This window comes from Eubalaena glacialis, chromosome 4 (genome assembly GCF_028564815.1).
Source record: "Eubalaena glacialis isolate mEubGla1 chromosome 4, mEubGla1.1.hap2.+ XY, whole genome shotgun sequence".
Taxonomy (NCBI): Eukaryota; Metazoa; Chordata; class Mammalia; order Artiodactyla; family Balaenidae; genus Eubalaena; species Eubalaena glacialis.
In genome coordinates this window covers 185519171-185537981 of record NC_083719.1, presented here as the reverse complement: position 1 = coordinate 185537981, position 18811 = coordinate 185519171, and the positions used below count along the sequence as shown (strand labels likewise).

Genomic DNA, 18811 nt, shown 5'->3' with positions numbered 1-18811 from the left:
CACAGGCCTGTCGTGTGCCAGTAACGCTGCCCTAGAGACGGGCTGCGGCCGGACGTGGCCTGTGGCCCAGTCTAGGTGATAGTGCGTTGGGCTGCTTTAGGTGGGCAGCGAGGTGGGCCTGGTGCCCGTGAGACGTGGGCCGACGGGGCCCAGGTGGTTTGGGGTGGGGCTGCAGGCCCGGCCTCGCGCTCCGAACCTCGTCCACGTCTGAGAGCTCTGCCCTGTCTCTGCAGTGAAGTACCTGGGGCTCCTGGCCATGTCCAAGATCCTGAGGACGCACCCCAAGTCCGTGCAGGCGCACAAGGATCTTGTCCTGCAGTGCCTGGACGACAAGGACGAGTCCATCCGGCTGCGGGCCCTCGACCTCCTGTACGGCATGGTGCGTGCCCACCCTGCCGCCTGGCCGCCCCGCCTGCCCACCCGGCCCCTCCCTCACCAGCCGCCGCCCCGCAGGTGTCCAAGAAGAACCTGATGGAGATCGTCAAGAAGCTGATGACCCACGTGGACAAGGCCGAGGGCACGACCTACCGCGACGAGCTGCTCACCAAGATCATCGACATCTGCAGCCAGTCCAACTACCAGCACATCACCAACTTCGAGTGGTGCGGCCCGCGGCCCAGCGGGCGGACGGGCGGGTGGGCAGGCGGGGGCGCTGCCCTCACGGGCTCTGTCCCGCAGGTACATCAGCATCCTGGTGGAGCTGACCCGGCTGGAGGGCACCCGCCATGGCCACCTCATCGCCGCCCAGATGCTGGATGTGGCTATCCGCGTGAAGGCCATCCGCCGGTTTGCCGTGTCGCAGATGTCCGCGCTGCTCGACAGCGCCCATCTGGTGGCCAGCAGCACCCAGCGCAGTGGCATCTGCGAGGTGCTCTACGCGGCTGCCTGGATCTGCGGGGAGTTCTCCGAGTGAGTGGGGGCCAGGGGCCTCCTGCTCCCCAGGGGAAGCGGGTGTGCCCGCCAGACCCCAGCCCCAGCAGCCGCCCCGCCCACCGGCCCGTCTCCTCTCTCCCACCCTCGTTGGGCAACAACTGCTCTCGCGGCGAACGTCTCCCGCCACGGGGAGCGGTGAGAGGTCCGCCAGCCGCTGGCCCAGCCTTCCTCCCCTCCTCACTGCTGCAGCCACAGGTCATCTGTTGCCAAATTCAGGCCGTTGATAGTTTTCCTTTCCTTTTTCTTGACTGCTTTGTGTGGCTGCTCTATGACTGTCTCGCCATTGCCGTGGTTTCTCCCTTCACATCCCCTCCCTCAGCACCTGGCATCGGGCGGGGACTTGCATGGCTGGCGCCAGCCCTGGCACGCAGACCCGCTGGGGCGGCTGCTCACTGGCCCTCCCTGTCCTCAGGCACCTACAGGAGCCCCAGCAGACCCTCGAGGCCATGCTGCGGCCCAAAGTCACCACCCTGCCGGGCCACATCCAGGCCGTGTACGTGCAGAACGTGGTCAAACTGTACGCAGCCATCCTGCAGCAGCAGGAGCGGGCCGCGGACACGCAGGCGGCCCAGGAGGTCACGCAGCTCCTGGTGGAGCGGCTGCCCCAGTTTGTGCAGAGCGCGGACCTGGAAGCCCAGGAGCGGGTGAGTGCCGCGCGTCGGCACGTCCTCGGGGTCGGGTCAGCTCCGGGAGAGCAGCTTGGGCAGGTGTTCTTGTCGTGGCTCCCCCACGCTCGGCCTGGGGGTTGGGCAGATCTGGAGCCCCCATGCTGGGGAGGCCCTGGGTCAAGGGGGGTGGGAGACTGTGAGCGAATGGGAGACCATGTGAGGGTATGTGGTCAGCCCGAGAGGGAAGCATCAGAGGTGACCGCGGTCCTGGAGGGCGCTGGCCAGGAGGGTGGAGGAGAGCTGGTCGGAGGAGAGCTTGGCATGGTGTCTGGGCATCGGTGGCCTGGGAGCCCGCCTCTTGGCTCCTTGGTGACGTGGGGCTCTCAGCTACCCAGACCCTGCACCGGCGCTCAGCGGGCCCTGGCGGCCTCTGCGGTCACCGGCGGGTGTGTGACGTGCACCCGTCTGCTGGCTGAGGGTCAGCTGCGCTCTTGGGGGCCGTGTGAAGGTTCCCTGGTGGCCGGCGCTGCTGCTCGCTGGGGCGGTTGCCTTGCGGGGCGGTGCTCCCTGCACCCCCAACCCCTTGTCTCGCCTGGGAGCCCGTTTGTGTCCTCGTGAAGGAGACAGCAGCTGGGCTGGCCTCCTGGCTGGCCCGGTCAGCGGCTCCTCGCGGCGTGTTCTGCAGGTCCTCAGCAGGGGTCCGGCTGGGCGTCTGCACCGTTCGAGCGATGCCCCGCAGGGGCTGAGTGGCCTTCAGGGCCAGGTCTCCGTAACTCTTTCCTGACTCATCCACGGCCCCCCCAGGCGTCCTGCATCTTGCAGCTGGTCAAGCACGTCCAGAAGCTTCAGGCCAGAGATGTGCCAGTGGCAGAAGAAGTGAGCGCCCTCTTTGCTGGGGAGCTGAACCCGGTGGCTCCCAAGGCACAGAAGAAGGTTCCAGTCCCCGAAGGGTGAGCTGTGCGGTCCGTCAGAGGACACAGATGCAGGGTGGCACGAGGGCCCGTGGGGGCAGGACCACAGCCCGGACCTGCCGTCCAGACAGGCAAGGTGGAGGGGGCTGGGAGGAAGGCCCCCTGCGGCCCCAGCCCCCTGTGGGCGGGACAGACCTTTCTCACACAGACCGTGTGCACGGCACTCCCTAGTTCTCCTGGGGCCCTGCTGACGCCACCCCTGGTGCCATCCCTGGGAAGCAGGTTGGCTGGCAGCTGTCGCCCACAAACCTTGGGGGCAGCGTGAGAACGTGGGAGGGGGGCTGCCCAGGCTCCGGGGTCCCTGGTCTGCCTTGCCCACTGTGACCTCGGGCCACTGCCCGGCCTTCATGTCCTTGTCTCCAAGGGGACGGCAGTGTCCAGGGCCAGGCATGCAGGCCGGAGCCACCGTGTGATCTCACTGTGTCCTGCAGCCTGGACCTGGACGCCTGGATCAATGAGCCGCTCTCGGACAGTGAGTCTGAGGATGAGAAGCCCAAGGCCATCTTCCACGACGAGGAGCCACGGCATGCCAAGCAGCGGCCGCCCGAGGCGGACGAGCAGGAACTGGCCCGGGTGAGGCGGGGCGGGCCAGGGCCGTGCACGGTCAGGTCTGGGCTTGGGTCCACTGTCTGGTGGGCAGCACTGAGCCACCTTCGACTTTGGGTGGGGTTCTCATTGAGACCAGGAGTGGCCTCTTGAGCCGGGAGCTCCGTAGGGAGACCGTGGGGCCCGAGCGCGCTCAGGCCCTGGGGTACCCGGCATGCCGCGCCCGCCTGCTGTCTGCACTCCTGGGTGCGGGGCCTCAGGGTGCCGTGCAGACTGGAGAAGCAAGGCGTGCTGCGTCCCCCGCTCCCCCGCTGGCCTTCCTCGCCCGGCCTGCCCCCCACCCCAGGCCCTGCCCCAGAGCACGCGGCCTCTCCGAGCCCCACCCGTGCAGCTCCTGGGTTGTCCCGCCTGCCGCCTGCCTGTCTCCCACCTGCTCTTTCCCACCGCCGCTCTCCGTCTCCTGGTGGTCAAAGGCCAACAGTGAAAGTGGCGAGGGGTCCCGGCACCCCCGCGGGTCTGGCGCGTGGAGGTGGCCCCCACCTGGAGGATGCGAAGGTGAGGGCTCCGCGTGCCCGCTGACGTGCGCGCTGCATCCTGTCCCCTCAGCGCCGTGAGGCCCGGAAGCAGGAGCAGGCCAACAACCCATTCTACATCAAGAGTTCCCCGTCCCCCCAAAAGGTGAGGCCGGCCTGCTCGTCCTTGAGACACGCTCCCACGGGGCCCGTCCGCTCTCTGTCCACGGCCCATGCGGGGCTGTCAGCAGGTCCACAGGCAGGACCGTGAGGGGCTCCCAACACCAACACCTGGGGAGTGAGTCCTGCGTGGGCGAGGTCAGGCTCCTTTGCCTTGGTGGGAGGGGAGGGGGCGCAAGGGGACCTGGGCTCCTGCCTGGAGCCACCTCCTTCATCTGTACCCTCCACCCAGCAGACCCGTCGTCCGTGTTGGGCTCCCCTGGGGACACGGGGCGGGTGCTGCACGGTTTCCTTGCTCTTGGGATTTCTGGGTCACCTCTCTGAGGGGCTGCAGACTGTCCCCCACCGGCACCTGTGTGTCGGGCTTGCTGATTCCAGCCGTCCTGGGGGCGGGAAGCGCTATGTCACCATGGTTCCAAGCCTGCACTGTTTTTCCGACTCGGAAAGAAGATTCAGATGCAAAAAATGGAAGTGTTGCGCCCCATCCCGTCCTCGTCCCCACTGGCAGCCCACCCCCGTCTTTGTGACCCCTTGCTCTGGGGCGTTGGCGCATCACGCTGGGCCCGCCGCCCTGCCCAGTGATGGGGCCTCGGTGTCTCCTCTCCAGCGGTACCAGGACGCGCCAGGCGTGGACCACATTCCCGTGGTGCAGATTGACCTCTCGGTGCCCTTGAAGGTGCCAGGCAAGTGTGTGCCCGGTGGCACGGGTGATGGGGGCTTCAGGCCAGGTGCAGGTGCCACCTCGGGCCTGCGCTCCAGCCCTGCCCTGCACCCCGTGCTGCATCCTCGTCCCAGCAGGCAGGGGTGCACGCCATGGCCCCCAGGTTCAGCCCCATACCCCTCGCCGCCTTGGGGACCCTGTCTGTGTCCCGGTAGCCAGAGGGCATTGCCCAGCATCCCCTTCCCCCAGGCATGGGTCTCGGGGCTGTGGGTGAACCAGGTGGCAGCAGGGTGCTGGCCGGGTGGGACGTGTCCACGGCTCCGGGCTGAGTGCCGCGTGTGCGCCTGTCGGCAGGGATGCCCATGTCAGACCAGTACGTGAAGCTGGAGGAAGAACGGCGGCACCGGCAGAGGCTGGAGAAGGACAAGAGAAAGAGGAAGAAGAGGGAGCGGGAGAGGCGGGGTGCCCGGCGCCACAGCTCACTGCACACGGAGAGCGACGAGGACATCACCCCCGCCCAGCGTGTGGACATCGTCACCGAGGAGATGCCCGAGGTCAGCCGCGGGCCTGCGTGGCAGGCGGGCAGGCGCCCTTCCCCGAGGTGGGCTCCACCCTCGCGTGGGCCTGCCCATCGCTGCTGCCTCTGTGGCACGGGGCGGCCTCAGCCAGCTGTGCCCCGTGCACCGTGAGCAGGCGGCCCTTGCGCTCCTGCCCCATTACCTGCGTTGAGTTCGCTGCCCGCGCCGAGCGCCAGGCCCCAGGTCAGACTCCCTCATGGGTGTGGACCTGGTGGCCCGTTTCTGAGAAGGGAGATGGGTGCCCTGTCCACCCGTAAGGCTTGGCGGGATCGGGGGCCGGACGGGTTGATCTGGATGGACGCAGGGCTCCTCTCCTCCCTCAGAACGCCCTGCCCAGCGACGAGGATGACAAAGACCCCAACGACCCCTACAGGGCCCTGGACATCGACTTGGACAAGTGAGTGCTGGGACTGAGACCTGGGCAGCTGCCCCGCGGGGCTGGACGTGGCCTGGGCTCCCCATGGCCTGGTCCCTCCCTCTGTTCTCTGTTTACTGCACAGAGGGGGAGCGGCCTTGTCACGGGCCATGCCTCCTGTGACCACCCCCAGGCCCCTAGCGGACAGCGAGAAGCTGCCCGTCCAGAAACACAGAGACGCTGAGACCTCCAAGTCCCCGGAGAGACGGGACGTCGCTGTCGTGGAAAAAAAGAGCAAGAAGCCCAAGAGGAAGGAGAAGAAGCACAAGGAGAAAGACCGAGAGAAGAAGAAGAAGGCGGTGGAGAAGGTGAGAGGCCAGGCGGCGTGCGTCACGTAGGGCGGGGCGGGCCCGGGCCGCCAGCTGCCCCTCTTCCATCGCGTGCGTGTCACGCGTGTGGAGGGGGGCTCCTACAGAACCGTCACGCACGGGTCGTGGGCCTTGCCACAGAGCAGCGTGACTCCGCCTGGCCGCGTGGTCTCGGCGGGCGCTCGTTCCCGTGGCGGTAGCGCTGGACGTGCTGCTGGCTCCCTGCACACTCGGGTCCTGCGGGGCTGCAGTGGCCTGTGCCTGGCGGAGCCACCGTGCCCTCTCGGGGCTGCTGCTCTGGCCAAAGGCGTGTGTTCCTGTGGTTTCAGGGTGCGGACTTAGACTTCTGGCTGTCCACCACGCCGCCTGCCGCCACCCCGGCCCCGGTAAGAGCCTGCTAGTGACCCGTGCTGGCCCCAAATGCCCCTCGGCGGACACCTGTGCTTTTCGGCCTTGGAGACGTCAGGGTGCCACCTTGGCGCCCTGCCCCGGCGGTGGAGGAGGTGGGGGACCCTCAGGCAGAAGCCCGGTCTGGGCCGGCTCGGTTCTGTGCCCGAGGTCTCGCCCAGGCAGTGGCTGCGTGGCCGGCCCTCAGCGCAGAGCCCGGGCCCCCAGAGCCAGGCAGCGCTCCTGAGCGACCGCTTTGTGTTAGTGGCTGGGGCCTGGTGGCTCTGGGGTCTCCAGCCGTGACCCTGGTCAGTGCCAGCCGGCCTCAGGCAGGACCTCCTTTCCCCTCTGCCGGCCACCGGCTCTTACTGGGGGCCACACGTCTGTCTGCGTGCTGACGACACGCCTGGCGTGCAGAGGGAGGTTCGTCACTGCGGGGTGTCCCGGACCAGGGCAGGTCAGGGCTGAGGGCGCAGGCCACCCCATCCCGGGCCCCAGCTGCCTTTTGAGCCTGCCACCTGTTTCCCTGCAGGAAGAGCCCGGCGTGAACGCCGCGGTCACTGCCCCGAAGGAGGAGCAGGAGGAGCCCAGGGGAGAGGAGCAGGATGCCGCCGAGGATGGGGAGCAGGCCCTCGAGAAGGTGGGGACGTGGTGTGCAGGATCCGGGCTGGGGGAGGCGCTAGCCCGCCACCCAGGTCCCACCGAGGGGGGCCGCCGGGGCCTCCTCACAGGGGCCTCCTGTCGCTGTGCGTGCGGGGTTCTGCTTCCACACGGCACCGTGGGGCTGTAACTCGCCGGAGGAGCGTGGGGTTGGCCTGAGCCCTGTTCCTGTTTCAGAAACCTTCCAAGCATAAGAAGAAGAAACACAAGAAGGACAGGGAGGAGCGCTCCAAAGACCAGAAGAAATCCAAGACGAGGGCGCCTCCGAGGGAAGGGGAGGCCGAGCCCGTGGAGAACGGCGCGCTCGATGAGGAGCCCCTCCCGGTGAGCGTGCTTCCCGAGCACGCTGGGAGCGGGCCATGGGCGTTGCACCCTCCCTGCGGTCCTCCCGGCCCTGCCAGGGTCAGGAGCCCCGGGGTGTAGACTCGTGTTGTCCGGGACCCGCGGGGGCTCCTAGTGTTTCCTGCTGGTGGCACCTGGCAGCTCCCGACGTCAGTCCCAGGTTCTCGCCGCCCGAAGCTGAAACGTTTCTCTTTTGTTCCAGCCCATGTCTAGCTACTCTCTCCTGGCTGAAAATTCTTACATCAAGATGGTGAGCCACGTGGGGGTTACGGGGGGTGGGGCTGGGTGGGCTCAGGGCTCTTGTCTCTGGACGTGCAGGGCATGGAGTGGAGCCGGGCGGCCAGCGAGGCCTGCTCACTGCGGGTCGGGAACAGCTGAGAGTCGCGGACAGAGCTGGAACTCGGGTGCTCGTGCGAGGGCTCAGGACATTCCCTTCTTCGCACGTTCATGCGCTGGGAGAGTGGGTGGTGCCCACACTCTCCCGGGCCCTCCTCTAGGCCCACGGGGGCCCTCGGTGGGCTTCCCTGCCCCGCCGACCCCGGGCCTTGCTCTGCAGACGTACGACGTGCAGGGCAGCCTGCAGAAGGACAGCCAGGTCACGGTGTCCGTGGTCCTGGAGAACCAGAGCAGCAGCTTCCTCAAGAACATGGAGCTCAACGTGCTGGACTCTCTCAACGCCCGGCTGGCCCGGCCAGAGGGCTCCTCGGTCCACGACGGTGTCCCCGTGCCTTTCCAGCTGCCCCCTGGTGAGTGGCCCCCGGGGCGCCCAGGAGCCCCTGGATCCTGTCATCTGGTGCCCCCTCAGGGCTGAGCCTGGCTCCCTGACCGGGGCAGGCAGCACTGAGGACAGACCCAGGCCAGGCTTGCGTCCCTGCCACCTGCCCAGGTGGCTGCACCCCCATCCGCCACCCCAGGCCGTGCCCCGTGCTGCTTCTCAGGTCCGTTTCTCGCCCTCACCAGGCATCTCCAACGAAGCCCAGTTTGTGTTCACCATTCAGAGCATCGTCACGGCGCAGAAGCTCAAAGGGACCCTGTCTTTCATCGCCAAGGTACCTGGTGGGGAAGGGGGGCACCCTGAGGGTCAGCCGCGTGCCCCACCCCCGCTCACCCTGCGCCCCTGCTCCTGCAGAATGACGAAGGTTCCACCCATGAGAAGCTGGACTTCAAGCTGCACTTCACCTGCACCTCGTACTTGGTCACCACGCCGTGCTACAGGTGCGCCACCCTCCTGCCCACCCCTGGCTCCCCACTTCCGTGCCATGGGAAGCTCTCCATGCGGTCACCTTGGCAACGTCCTCTGACCCGAGACGAGGATGTGCGCGGAGTGTTGGGTGACCGGCTCGTGGTTGGGGCAGAACGCCCAGCGCGTCTGCCGGGCCGGCCAGCTCGGGCGCCTGACTCTCAGCACAGGCCTGGTGGCCCTAACGCTGGACGTCCGAGCCCAGAGCGTGGGCAGGGCTGGCCCTCCTGAGGCCCCTCTCCGTGGCCCTCTCCCCGTGTCCTCACGTGCTCATCCATCCCTGCACGTCTGCATCCTCATTTCTTGTTCCCACGGGGACCCTGGTCACGTTAGATTAGGGCCCTGTCTCCAAGTGCAGTCGTGTCCTGGGGACACGTTCAGCTCTTGACTTCCTACCAGACCCTGGGGGACCCTGAGTTACAGGCCCACAAAGGAGGCGCCCCACCCCCTGGGCTGGGGTCTCTGCCCTGCTGCAGGGGAGCCCCCTGTTGTCCCCCCCTGTTCTGTGTCCTTCCCACAGTGACGCGTTTGCGAAGTTGTTGGAGTCCGGGGACCTGAGCATGAGCTCAGTCAAGGTTGATGGCATTAGTATGTCCTTCCAGAACCTTCTGGCAAAGATCTGTTTTCACCACCATTTTTCCGGTAAGACTGGACATGCCGACAGATGGCTCGGCCCTCTTCCCGCACCTGTGACTGTCCCCTGCCGCCAGGGGCTGGCCCGGCCTCACCCCCAGGCCCTCTGTTGCAGTTGTGGAGCGGGTGGACTCCTGCGCCTCCATGTACAGCCGTTCCATCCAGGGCCACCACGTCTGCCTCCTGGTGAAGAAGGTGAGCCCCACGGGAGGGCCCCCGCCAGGCCTGTCCACGCCTCGCCGCCGTGCCTCCTTGAGCCTGTGTTTGTGAGGGGTGTCGGCCTTTCCTTTTCTCCATCTGGCCTTGGCATCAGGGCACTAGTGCGTTCCCTCCTCTCACATTTCCCGGAAGAGATTGCGTGTAGTCAGTATTCCTTCTTGCACGTTATGTAGAATTCGCCAAGGAAAGCGTTTGGGTCTGGGGGTTTCTTTTTTGAAAGGTTTTTATCTACGAGTTCAGTTTCTTTCTTTGATAGTTGTAAGACTTCTTGCTTTCTCTGTTTCTTATTGGGTGATTTTTGGTAGTTCGTAGTTTTCAAAGAATTGGTCTGTTTCATCCAGGTTATGGAGCTGTTGGTGTGTCAAGTTGGCCGGTTCTCTTCGTGTCCTTTTAGTGTCTGAGGGATCAGTGGTGGTTATTTTTCATTCTTGATGTTGGTAATTGGTGTCTTCTCTCATTTTTCTTGGTTATCCTGGCCAGAAGTCTTACTTATCCATTTTGTTGATCTTTTGAAAGATCAATTTGATAACCAATCTTTTTAAAAAGTTAGGGACTTTCCTGGCAGTGCAGTGGTTAGGACTCCGTGCTTCCACTGCCGGGCGCCCGGGTTTGATCCCTGGCATGGTGCGGCCAAAAAAAAAAAAAAAAAGTTAATGTTTCTTTAAACAATAAATTTTATTGAGTTCTGCTGCATATCTCCTTACTTCTGCCTGCCTTGGGTTTATTTTGCCCATTTGTGGTTTCTTAAGGTGAAAACTTAGACCAAGACCTGTCTCTTCTTCTTCTTTTTTTTTTTTTCTAATATTTATTTGTTTGTTTGTTCGTTTATTTACTTATTTTTGACTCGAGCCAGGTCTTTAGTTGCTGCACGCAGACTTCTTAGTTGTGGCATGTGGACTCTTAGTTGCGGCATGCGGGATCTAGTTCCCCGACCAGGGATCGAACCCGGGCCCCCTGCATTGGGAGCGCGGAGTCTTACCCACTGCACCACCAGGGAAGTCCGAGACCTGTCTCTTCTAATAAAGTTTTTAGTGTTATAAATTTTCCTCTTAAGTACTGTTTTGGATGAACTGCACACATTTTTGTGATTCATTTTCATTTCTATACAGTTCAAAATACTTCGTATCACTCCTTCCTCTCTGACCCATGGATTACTTAGAAGTATGTTAATTTCTAAGCATTTAGAAAGTTTCCTGTTGCTTTTTGGTTACTGATTTCTAGTTTGACTTTTCCGGCCTTTGAAATGTGCTGAGGCTTGTGCTCTGGCCCAGGATGTGGTCATTCTGGGTGGATATTCCATAGGTGCCTGGAAGCATGTTATACGTGTCACCTAGATCCTGCTGGTTGATGGCGTTTTCCTTTTCTTCTGGATCCTTGCAGATTTTCTCTCTTCTGGCCCTTGATGAGTGAGCAAGGAGTATGAGGCCAGTGGTGGTCAGTTGGTCTGTTCCCCCAGTTCGTCAGGCTTTACTCCATGTGTGGGAGCCCTGTTGTTGGCTGTGTGGACCGTTAGAATTGTGGGATCTTGGCGAGGGACCCTCTCATCAGTGGGTGTGCTCCTCTCTGTCCTGGGCTGTGTTCTTTTGTCTGAAGGCTACCTTGTCTGGTATCAGTACAGGCACTCCTGCTCTCATTTGATGGGTGCTTACGTGGTATGTCTTCTGCTATGAACCTGCCTTTATCCTGTTTGGATAAGAATTCCTCGTGAATGCTGTGGAGTTTGGGTCACATGTCCTTATTCATCCTGTCAATCTCTGTCTTTCAGTTGTCGTGTTCAGACCATTTGTGCTTAAAGTATTACTGATACATTTGGGTTTGTCCCACATTTTGTTTTTTTCCCTGTGTTTTTCGTTCCTCTTCTTCCCACTCCCACTTTCTGTGGCGTATGTGAGCATTACAGTATCCCATGTTTATATGTTGGCTGTGTTGTTGACGGTCTCCGTGTATCTGCTTGGGGGGCTCAAGGGACTATATTACACACTTGGTGTGCACAGTCTACTTGGAACTCAGGCAGAATGTAAAAAGCTCACACCCTCTCGGTCCGTTGACCCTCCCTTCGCACGGGCAGTTGTCTTAGGTTTTGCCTTTGCAGACGTTGAAGACGCCTTATACCACATTACGGCTTTACAGATTTCAGAGAACTCGGGGTGCGAGTGGGGGCGGGAGGGGGTGAGATAGCCTCTTGTGCTCGCCCACATGTCTACCATTTCTGTCACTTTCATTCCTCACGTTCCACCCTTCTGGCTCATTTCCCTCTGTCTGAAGAACTTCTTTTTAGATCAGGTATATTGGATGTGTATTCTCTTAGTTTTCCTTCATCTGATTGATTATTCTTTATTTCAGTATTCCTCAAGGCTATTTTTACTGGGTATGAAATTCTGGCTTTGTCGGTCTTTTCACTCAGTACCTCAAAAATAGGCCATTTCCCCCTTCTTAAAAAGAAAAAAAATGAAAATATTTACTTATTTGGCTGCGCCGGGTCTTAGTTGCGGCATGCAGGATCTTTTTAGTTGCAGCATGAGGGATCTTTGGTTGAGGCATGCGGGATCTAGTTCCCTGACCAGGGATCGAACCTGGGCCCCCTGCATTGGGAGCACAGAGTCTTAGCCACTGGACCACCAGGGAAGGCACTAGGCCATTTCCTTTTGGTGTCTGTGGTTTCTGACAAGGCACATTTTCCTTTTACTAGGGAATGCATCGTTTTCCTCTGGCTATTTTAGGTTTTTCTCTGTCTTCAGTTTTCAGCGGTCGTGATGTGTCTGGGCATTGACTTCCTTGGGTTTATGTTAACTGTGCAGTCTGCCGAACTTGCTGAATCTGTGCGTTTATGTCTTTTGCACAACTTGGAAGTTTTCAGCTATGATTTAAATACCTCTTCAGCACTTCATTCTTTGTCCCCTCCTTCCGGGACCCCTGTGATGTGAATCTCAGACCTTTTGTTACTCTGCCCACCCCACCCCACCTCCGACTCCTTTCTGCTATCTCTTCAGCTTGGATTATTTTCATTAATCTCTTGTCTGGGTCATTGACTCTTCTGTCATGTCCGTTCTGCTGTTGAGCCCATCCAGTGAGCTTTTCATCTTGGCTGTTGTATTCAGGTCTCGAAGTTCCACTGGGTTGATCTTGACTCTTCCATTCCTTTGCTGAGATGTTGTGTTTTCCTATGTGCTTCAGGAGTGTACGTGGTTAGTGATGGGAGGTTCTCGTAGTACCTACTTCACAGCCTGTTAGGTGATTCCAACATCCACCTCTTCTCGGTGGGCGTTTGTTGATTGTCTTTTCCACGTGAGCTGAGATTTCCCCGGTCTTGCGGTGCCGAGTGATTTTGGACTGTATCCTGGACACTTTGAATAGGAGGAGACCCTGGGCCTTCCTTAGACCCTGTGGAGAGCGTTGACACACAGGTTCCAGCTGCAGGACGTCTGGTCCCACACCCTCCAGTTTTCACAGCCTTCTTCTCTGCACAGCTGCCTCCTGCGTGCCCCTGTGGGGCTGGGCCGGGTGGGGCTGTGTGTCCTCCGCAGGGCTGGCATCGCTGCCTCTGCCGCGCTCTGCCAGAGCGTCCATCCTGGGCCCCTGGGAGACGGCAGGGCGCGGTGCACCTGCTCCGTCTTGCCTGGAGCCCCTCCTTTTGATTACGAAAGCACCCGGGCATAGGAGAGCATTTGCAAAAGGTGGAGGTACACGGGAGTCGCAGGGCGGCGTCTCAAGGCGCTGGCCGTTGTTTCCCCGTTGCAGGGTGAGCAGTCGGTGTCGGTGGATGGGAAGTGCAGCGATTCAACACTGCTGAGCAACGTGCTGGAGGAGATGAAGGAAACGCTGGCCGGATGCTGAGCGCGCCGCCCGCCATGGCGAGGGCTTGCGGGGAGGGCGGCCAAGTGCCGGGTTTCTCCTCTGTCGCAAGGACTGGGTGCAGCCGGGAGATGACCCAGTCCACCGTCATCCACTGTGTAGACACCGAGGTTTATGTTGCGTTGATTTATCCTGTCATCTTTTTTACTTTGCCCTCACCGCTCTCTCTGGCGAGAAGCCCCCTTCCACTCCCCAGGCCAGCAGGGGCCTCTGTAGCCGGAGCGGACTGTGCACGTGGCCACAGGAGCTGCCCGAGGGTGAGGGTGACCGCCATCCAGGCTGGTTCCTGGTGGGGACCAGACGGGGTGGCGCGTCCCGCTTCTGTCAAGCCATCTGAGTCCCCTGAGTCCCCGGATGCCCTGCCCACTGGCAGCTGGGGGGTGAAGAACAGGCCAGCTACTCAGCCAGGCGACATTCCTGTTCATCCCTGACGCCAAGGGTCACGTCCTCCCCGCAGGACACATGGTGGGAGAGGGTCGTGCAGGCTCTCGTCCATCACATCCCGTTCATCCCACCACCGTGTTCGTGTGTCCGCCGAGTGGGGGGTGCCCAGCGGGGATCCCGGACCTCACTGGCTTCCGTGCCCAGTCGGGTGTTGGGGTGAGTGGTGGAGAGCTGCGATGCTGGCCCCTCTGCTCATCACTGGATGCTCTGCAGGTCTGTGCCTGCACGTGCGGAAGGGCCTAGTCCTGGGCTCCGCAGCCCTGACAGCGAAGCACGTGTGTCCAGGGGCGGCTGGGCCCCTGAAATGCACCTCAGGGGCAGGGAGGGGGACCCCAGCCCACCCCCGTGAGACTGAACTTTCCTCAGAAATGATAGTCCTCGATGACGTTTTAACTTTTCCTTTTGATGAAAACTGTCACTTTAGCATGTAGAGTAACCTATTACAGAATCCTGTGCAGTGATTCTAGAATCTCAAAATGTATGATGTGTTATATAAGAATTTATTTGCTATCGACATTCCCGTATAAAGGAGAGACATATCACGCTGCTGTAATGATTCTGTGTCAAGATGATCCAATAAACTTGCAAAACAGACGTTTACCTGTTGGGTCTCTGGCCCATGACAGTGTATGCCCCCCAGCCAGGGGATTCTGACCCACTGTGGGGGGTCAGCACACAGCCCCTGAAATGCTCGTGGTCCGAGGGGGCTGCAGGGCACCCTCATGGAGGTTGCAATGTGCGGGGGAGCCCTTGCCCTCCTGCCATGCACCCCTCGGCCCCTCGGGAGGGGACATGGTCCTCACGTTACCCAGGCCCCTGGGCTTCGGTGGTAACGAGGAGCCACCTGACACCCCCCCCCACGGGATTCTGAGGGGTCCACCGGTCTCCCTCCCTTTACCAGGGAACCCCATTCGTAAGGGGTGTGCGGGGTGAGCCAGAAGCATTACTAAAATAAATAAGGAAAGTTTAAGTTAGGTAAACGCTTGTACACACACGCACACACACACCCTCATTGCTAATTTTCGAAGCGCCCAGTGAGAAAAGGGCAGGGTTAGGAGTCCAGACACACGTGTACAGACCCCAGGGCCCCAGGAATCAGCAGGAGCAGATGCTGGAAGGAAGGCCCTGTTGCTGTTTTGGGGTTTTTTTGTTTCGTTTTTTTTTTTTTTTTTTAATTTTATATTTTATTTTTGGCTGTGTTGGGTCTTCGTTGCTGGGTGCAGGTTTTCTCTAGTTGCAGTGCGCAGGCTTCTCATTGCGGTGGCTTCTCTTGTTGCGGAGCACGGGCTCTAGGCGCGCAGGCTTCAGTTGTTGTGGCGCATGGGCTCTAGAGCGCAGGCTCAGTAGTTGTGGTGCACGGGCTTAGTTGCTCCGTGGCATATGGGATCTTCCCGGACCAGGGCTCAAACCCGTGTCCCCTGCATTGGCAGGCGGATTCTTAACCACTGCGCCCCCAGGGAAGCCCCCTGCTGCTGTTTTGATTCTCAGCGTTTCAGATGGCTTCACTGACGCCATGTGGACAGACGGCTGTGTCAGCAGAGCCCAAATCAACTCCAACCTGAATCCAAAACGTGGGCAGGTGTGGAGCCCCGCACGGAAGCCCCCCTCCGGCAGCGAGTGGGGAGAGAGGCCTCGGGTGGCCCCCGGGTGGTCATTGGCCTGGCCCACCCTGCTCTAGCTCGTGGACCCCGCACAGGTCCCAGGGCGTTGGAGCATCCCTCTGGAGTTTCCCGCTCGCAGTTCCCCTGACCTCAACAACATTCCTGGGCAGGCAGAGGCCAGTGTTCTGTCAGTGAACCCTTGGAAGGAAGGCGCCACGCCAGGCAGGGGACCCCTTAGCTGGGGGAAGGGATCGGCGGCTGACCAGGCTGTGAAGGGCCAGCCCAGGAGCCAGACAGCTGTCAGGCTCACCACGGCATCCGCGGGCACAGAGGCACCTCCCGTCTGCTGGATGGATGTTTAGCCCTGGGTCACAGTTTGGGTCTGTCCCCTCATGACCCATGTGGGGTGTTTCCTCAAAACCAAGAAGCCAAGCAGTGGGCACAGCAGTTCCCGTGCCTCGGCTGAGATGCAGCCGATGCGGTAGGAGCCCCAAGATGCACCGATGCTGGCCCTGGCTTTCAACAGCCTCCTTTCATGTCATCAAGAGAACCACTTGCCCTCAAGGCTAGTTGCCGTTTGCGCCCGGGAAGCCCCGCAGCCCTGCCCTGTAGGCCAAGGTCGCACCTCGCCTGGGGCCCCAGCCCGGAGCCCCAACAAGGACCACTTCGGGATGAGAAATGTCAGGGATATTTAATCATTCCGTCAAACAGCTGTGATCCCGCTGCTATATACAAACCCATCTACCTCCCTTCCCCTCCTCCCAGCCCCGGCCCGGCCCAGCCCAGCCTGGGCTTCAAGGGGGTGGGGCACCCAGGCAGCAGCAGGCCTGCTCCACAGCGTCAGCCCGAGGCGGTCCAGCGGAGTCCTGGCCCCGCACCGTGGCGGGGGTGGGTCTGGCTGGCCTGGCCGCCCTCAGTGCTGCATCAGGCACTCAGAGGCGTTTTCCAGAGTCAGGTTGGCCAGGTGCGGGGGCTCCAGACACCTGAAGCTTGGTGATATCAAGCTGCAAGGAGACGTGGGTGCCCCCGGTCCTTCCTCCCCTCCCGCACCTTGCTCTCCCTGGTGGGTTTTTGTTGGGGGCCTGGGCCCCTCGTCCCAGCTGGGCATGTGACAGGGCTGCAGACAGACCCTAAAGCTGAACTCGGAGACCTTGCGTGTTCTCACATCCCTAGGACAGCAGTGGGGTCACGCCCTACACTCCCACGACTAGGGCTGCAAAGGCAGCAATGAGTCGGGGAGGGGCATGGGGTTCTGATCTCTGGCTTAGGCACAACTCCTGCCCCTGGAGTCCACACATGTCCCTGCGGCTTCCCCCCACTGGGTCACTCACAAGGCTGGAGTGGTTCTGTGTGTCCAGGCGAGGAGGAGGAGGAGCTCATGTTTATTCATGGCGTGATGGCATGGGCGGGGTTGCAGACGTGATGTCCACATGTCCCAGGTGCAGAGAGGGAGTCCTGCCCGGCTGCGCCCACCCCATCCAACACCCCTGCCCTCCCCCACTGACTGGGACAACCCCACGCCACACACCCCCGCCCGCCCCAGGAGGACAGGCCTGGGGGGGGCCTTACCTGGTGTTGGTGTCCTGTCTGAAAGACACAACGGGGCCCCAGTTAGCTCCGAGCTTTGGGGCTGAGGCTGTGCCTGTGGCCCTGAGGCGCCTCCACCAGGGGGCGCCCTCCCCAGCTCCGACCACAGCCTGCCACCGGCCTGGGGCAGGGGTAGGACCAGACTCTGGGGACCCCTTAACCGGGATGTGCTCCTCGTGCCAGCCGAGCTCAGAGACCCTGGGAGGTAGAGGCTGGGCCCGCCACACCGGGGGTAGGTGCTGCCTTCTGTGGCTGCCCCGGCACATACTCACCCACGAGGACGCACACGCACACTGCCTTTGGGGAGGGGGAACTACTTACTTGCTCCAGTTATTTCTACAACGACAGCAGACTGGAGTCAGGGCCAAGCGGCCTTGATCAGGGGGGTCTCCTCCCCGAGCCCAGCTGCCCTGACTCACATGTGCTGGAGGAGGCCCTGCACTGCTGTCTCCCACTCTGCTGACGACCTGCGGGGACACGGGGCGTGGAGGGGGCGCGGCCCACATTCAGGGGCCAGGTGGGGGGCTTCCATCCCCTGCCCGGGTGATGAGGGGACCCTCCAGGGAGAGCCTCGGACCCCAGGGGCAGGGGGCCGCCCGCGTCTGAGCCCTACTCGCAGTTGTAGCCAAAGCAGACGACGTGCGAGTTCGTGCAGTTGGTGCAGGAGATGGTCTCGTACTGGAAGATGCCTGTAACACACCAGAGGCGGCCGCACCCTCCCTTCAACCTCAGCCTCTGGGGCCCCGAGCTGCCTGCCGCCACTGCCGCCATACCCCACAACCCGGACAGAGGCTCACTCACCACAGTGACGCTGACAGTCGATGCGGCCTGTGGGGGGACGAGAGCACAGCCGGCGCCTTCTTAGCAGGCCTGGCCTGTCCCCCGCTCTCTCCCCCTCCCAGGCTGCCCAAGGCTCAGGGCCTGTCCGTTGGTCACTTAGGTGGGCCCCAGCCTGGGATGGGGCAAAGCACGGGGGAGGGCGGCCGCAAGACTCTGAGGCCTCCAGGGACCCGTTGGGGGGAGGTAGCAGGGACGGGTGGGATTTATCCTTCAAGGCCTCCTGTTGGTGCCCACTGGATGAAAAGGGCCCCCCTCAGGGTGTGGCCCTTCTCCCCCATTTCTGCCCTTTCTGAGTTCTGACACCTGGCTGCACCAGGCCAGACGCCCTATTCACATTACTCCAGCCTCACCACGACCTGGCCGGGACCCCAGGCCTGGAAGGAGACTGAAATACTCCCGTGGCCCTGGGTCCTCACGCCCTGGGCAGCAGCACCCTCCCTCCCCCCCAGCCCTCGTTTGCTCACTTTCGATGATGGCATTCTGGATGAGGTGCACCTGCTCCCGGAAGATAGCTCGCAGCTCGTTGGGAAAATACCCTGATGGCGGGAAGGCAAGAGGGGCGAGGTCACGCACAGTTGGCGGGCGGACCTGAGGTGTCCTGGGGCGGGTGGGCTCTGCCTCAGTTCCCCGTGCACGGCGGTCGCCCCCTTACCAGGGAAATACATCTTCCCCTTGTACAGTTGATCCATCCTCTGGTACACGACGTTCGCCACTTGGTTCAGCTTCTCCCGGGCTGGGGACGACAGGAGGAGGCGTGTGAGCGGGCCGGGGTCTGGCTGGGCCGGGGGCGCTCCCGAGCGCGGCCCCGCACTCACTGATCTCCGCGGGGATGGCCAGGTGCAGCTCCTTCATTGTGTCCTGGCTCCAGTCAGTGAGCAGCGAGCCCGACACGGGGATGTCGCCCACCCACCAGGACTTGAGGTTCACGTGATGGCGGTAGAAGGAGAACTTCTCCGAGAAGTTGCCGTGGCAGTGCAAGCAGCCACGGGCCAGCGCCGCTGTCAGCGCCAGGCACAGCAGCAGTGCCATGGCCCGCCCTCGCCCGCTGCCGGCCAACCGACGGCGCCTCCCGCGCCCCGCCCCTCCGCCGCGCACCAACCAACGGTGTCTCCTGCCACACCCCCAGCCGGGCACCAACCAACGACGCCCTCTCGGGCACGGGCCGCGCCCACCCCGCCCCGCCCCCCGGCGTAGGCCCCGCCCCCGCAACGGACAACTGAGGGCGCCGGTTCCTTTTTCAGGCCCCGCCCACGAGCCGCCACTCCCGGGGAGGCTCCACCTCTCTGTTGGCCCC

General features: G+C 62.0%; 2 protein-coding genes and 1 pseudogene across 2 annotated transcripts in view; 2 read left to right on the top strand and 1 right to left on the bottom strand.

Annotated features, from left to right (window-relative positions):
• The window catches only part of AP3D1 (adaptor related protein complex 3 subunit delta 1), a 45704-nt gene extending 31615 nt beyond the window's left edge, over positions 1 to 14089 (top strand). The window contains exons 12-32 of the mRNA XM_061190839.1: positions 234 to 379; positions 454 to 602; positions 679 to 909; positions 1346 to 1577; positions 2346 to 2491; positions 2944 to 3085; positions 3665 to 3736; positions 4358 to 4433; positions 4766 to 4965; positions 5313 to 5386; positions 5538 to 5712; positions 6042 to 6098; positions 6632 to 6739; positions 6937 to 7083; positions 7304 to 7351; positions 7658 to 7847; positions 8062 to 8150; positions 8231 to 8316; positions 8862 to 8983; positions 9090 to 9169; positions 12932 to 14089. Coding sequence (XP_061046822.1) covers positions 234 to 379; positions 454 to 602; positions 679 to 909; positions 1346 to 1577; positions 2346 to 2491; positions 2944 to 3085; positions 3665 to 3736; positions 4358 to 4433; positions 4766 to 4965; positions 5313 to 5386; positions 5538 to 5712; positions 6042 to 6098; positions 6632 to 6739; positions 6937 to 7083; positions 7304 to 7351; positions 7658 to 7847; positions 8062 to 8150; positions 8231 to 8316; positions 8862 to 8983; positions 9090 to 9169; positions 12932 to 13027 — 2666 coding nt within the window. The 3' untranslated portion in view covers positions 13028 to 14089. The remainder of the gene's footprint in view (positions 1 to 233; positions 380 to 453; positions 603 to 678; positions 910 to 1345; positions 1578 to 2345; positions 2492 to 2943; positions 3086 to 3664; positions 3737 to 4357; positions 4434 to 4765; positions 4966 to 5312; positions 5387 to 5537; positions 5713 to 6041; positions 6099 to 6631; positions 6740 to 6936; positions 7084 to 7303; positions 7352 to 7657; positions 7848 to 8061; positions 8151 to 8230; positions 8317 to 8861; positions 8984 to 9089; positions 9170 to 12931) is intronic.
• LOC133090717 (uncharacterized) lies at positions 13029 to 14089 on the top strand (annotated as a pseudogene).
• A 1706-nt stretch (positions 14090 to 15795) lies between these two features.
• On the bottom strand, positions 15796 to 18546 carry IZUMO4 (IZUMO family member 4). The gene is made up of 9 exons (XM_061188901.1): positions 18333 to 18546; positions 18170 to 18250; positions 17982 to 18053; positions 17479 to 17505; positions 17291 to 17366; positions 17097 to 17144; positions 16999 to 17013; positions 16660 to 16677; positions 15796 to 16094 (listed from the first exon to the last, which is right to left on the bottom strand). The coding sequence occupies exons 1-9, from the start codon at positions 18544 to 18546 to the stop codon at positions 16004 to 16006; spliced, it is 642 nt and encodes a 213-aa protein (XP_061044884.1). The 3' UTR covers positions 15796 to 16003.
• Between the last annotated feature and the right edge of the window lie 265 nt (positions 18547 to 18811).

What these genes read in the sequence shown, in the direction of transcription:
- IZUMO4 (XM_061188901.1), bottom strand. Translation starts at nt 18,546, where the DNA reads ATGGCACTGCTGCTGTGCCTGGCGCTGACAGCGGCGCTGGCCCGTGGC. An exon ending in GGGGAAGATGTATTTCCCTG is followed by an intron (nt 18,054 to 18,169) that starts GTAAGGGGGCGA and finishes TCCCGCCATCAG; the next exon opens with GGTATTTTCCCAACGAGCTG. An exon ending in CGACTGTCAGCGTCACTGTG is followed by an intron (nt 17,367 to 17,478) that starts GTGAGTGAGCCT and finishes GGTGTGTTACAG; the next exon opens with GCATCTTCCAGTACGAGACC.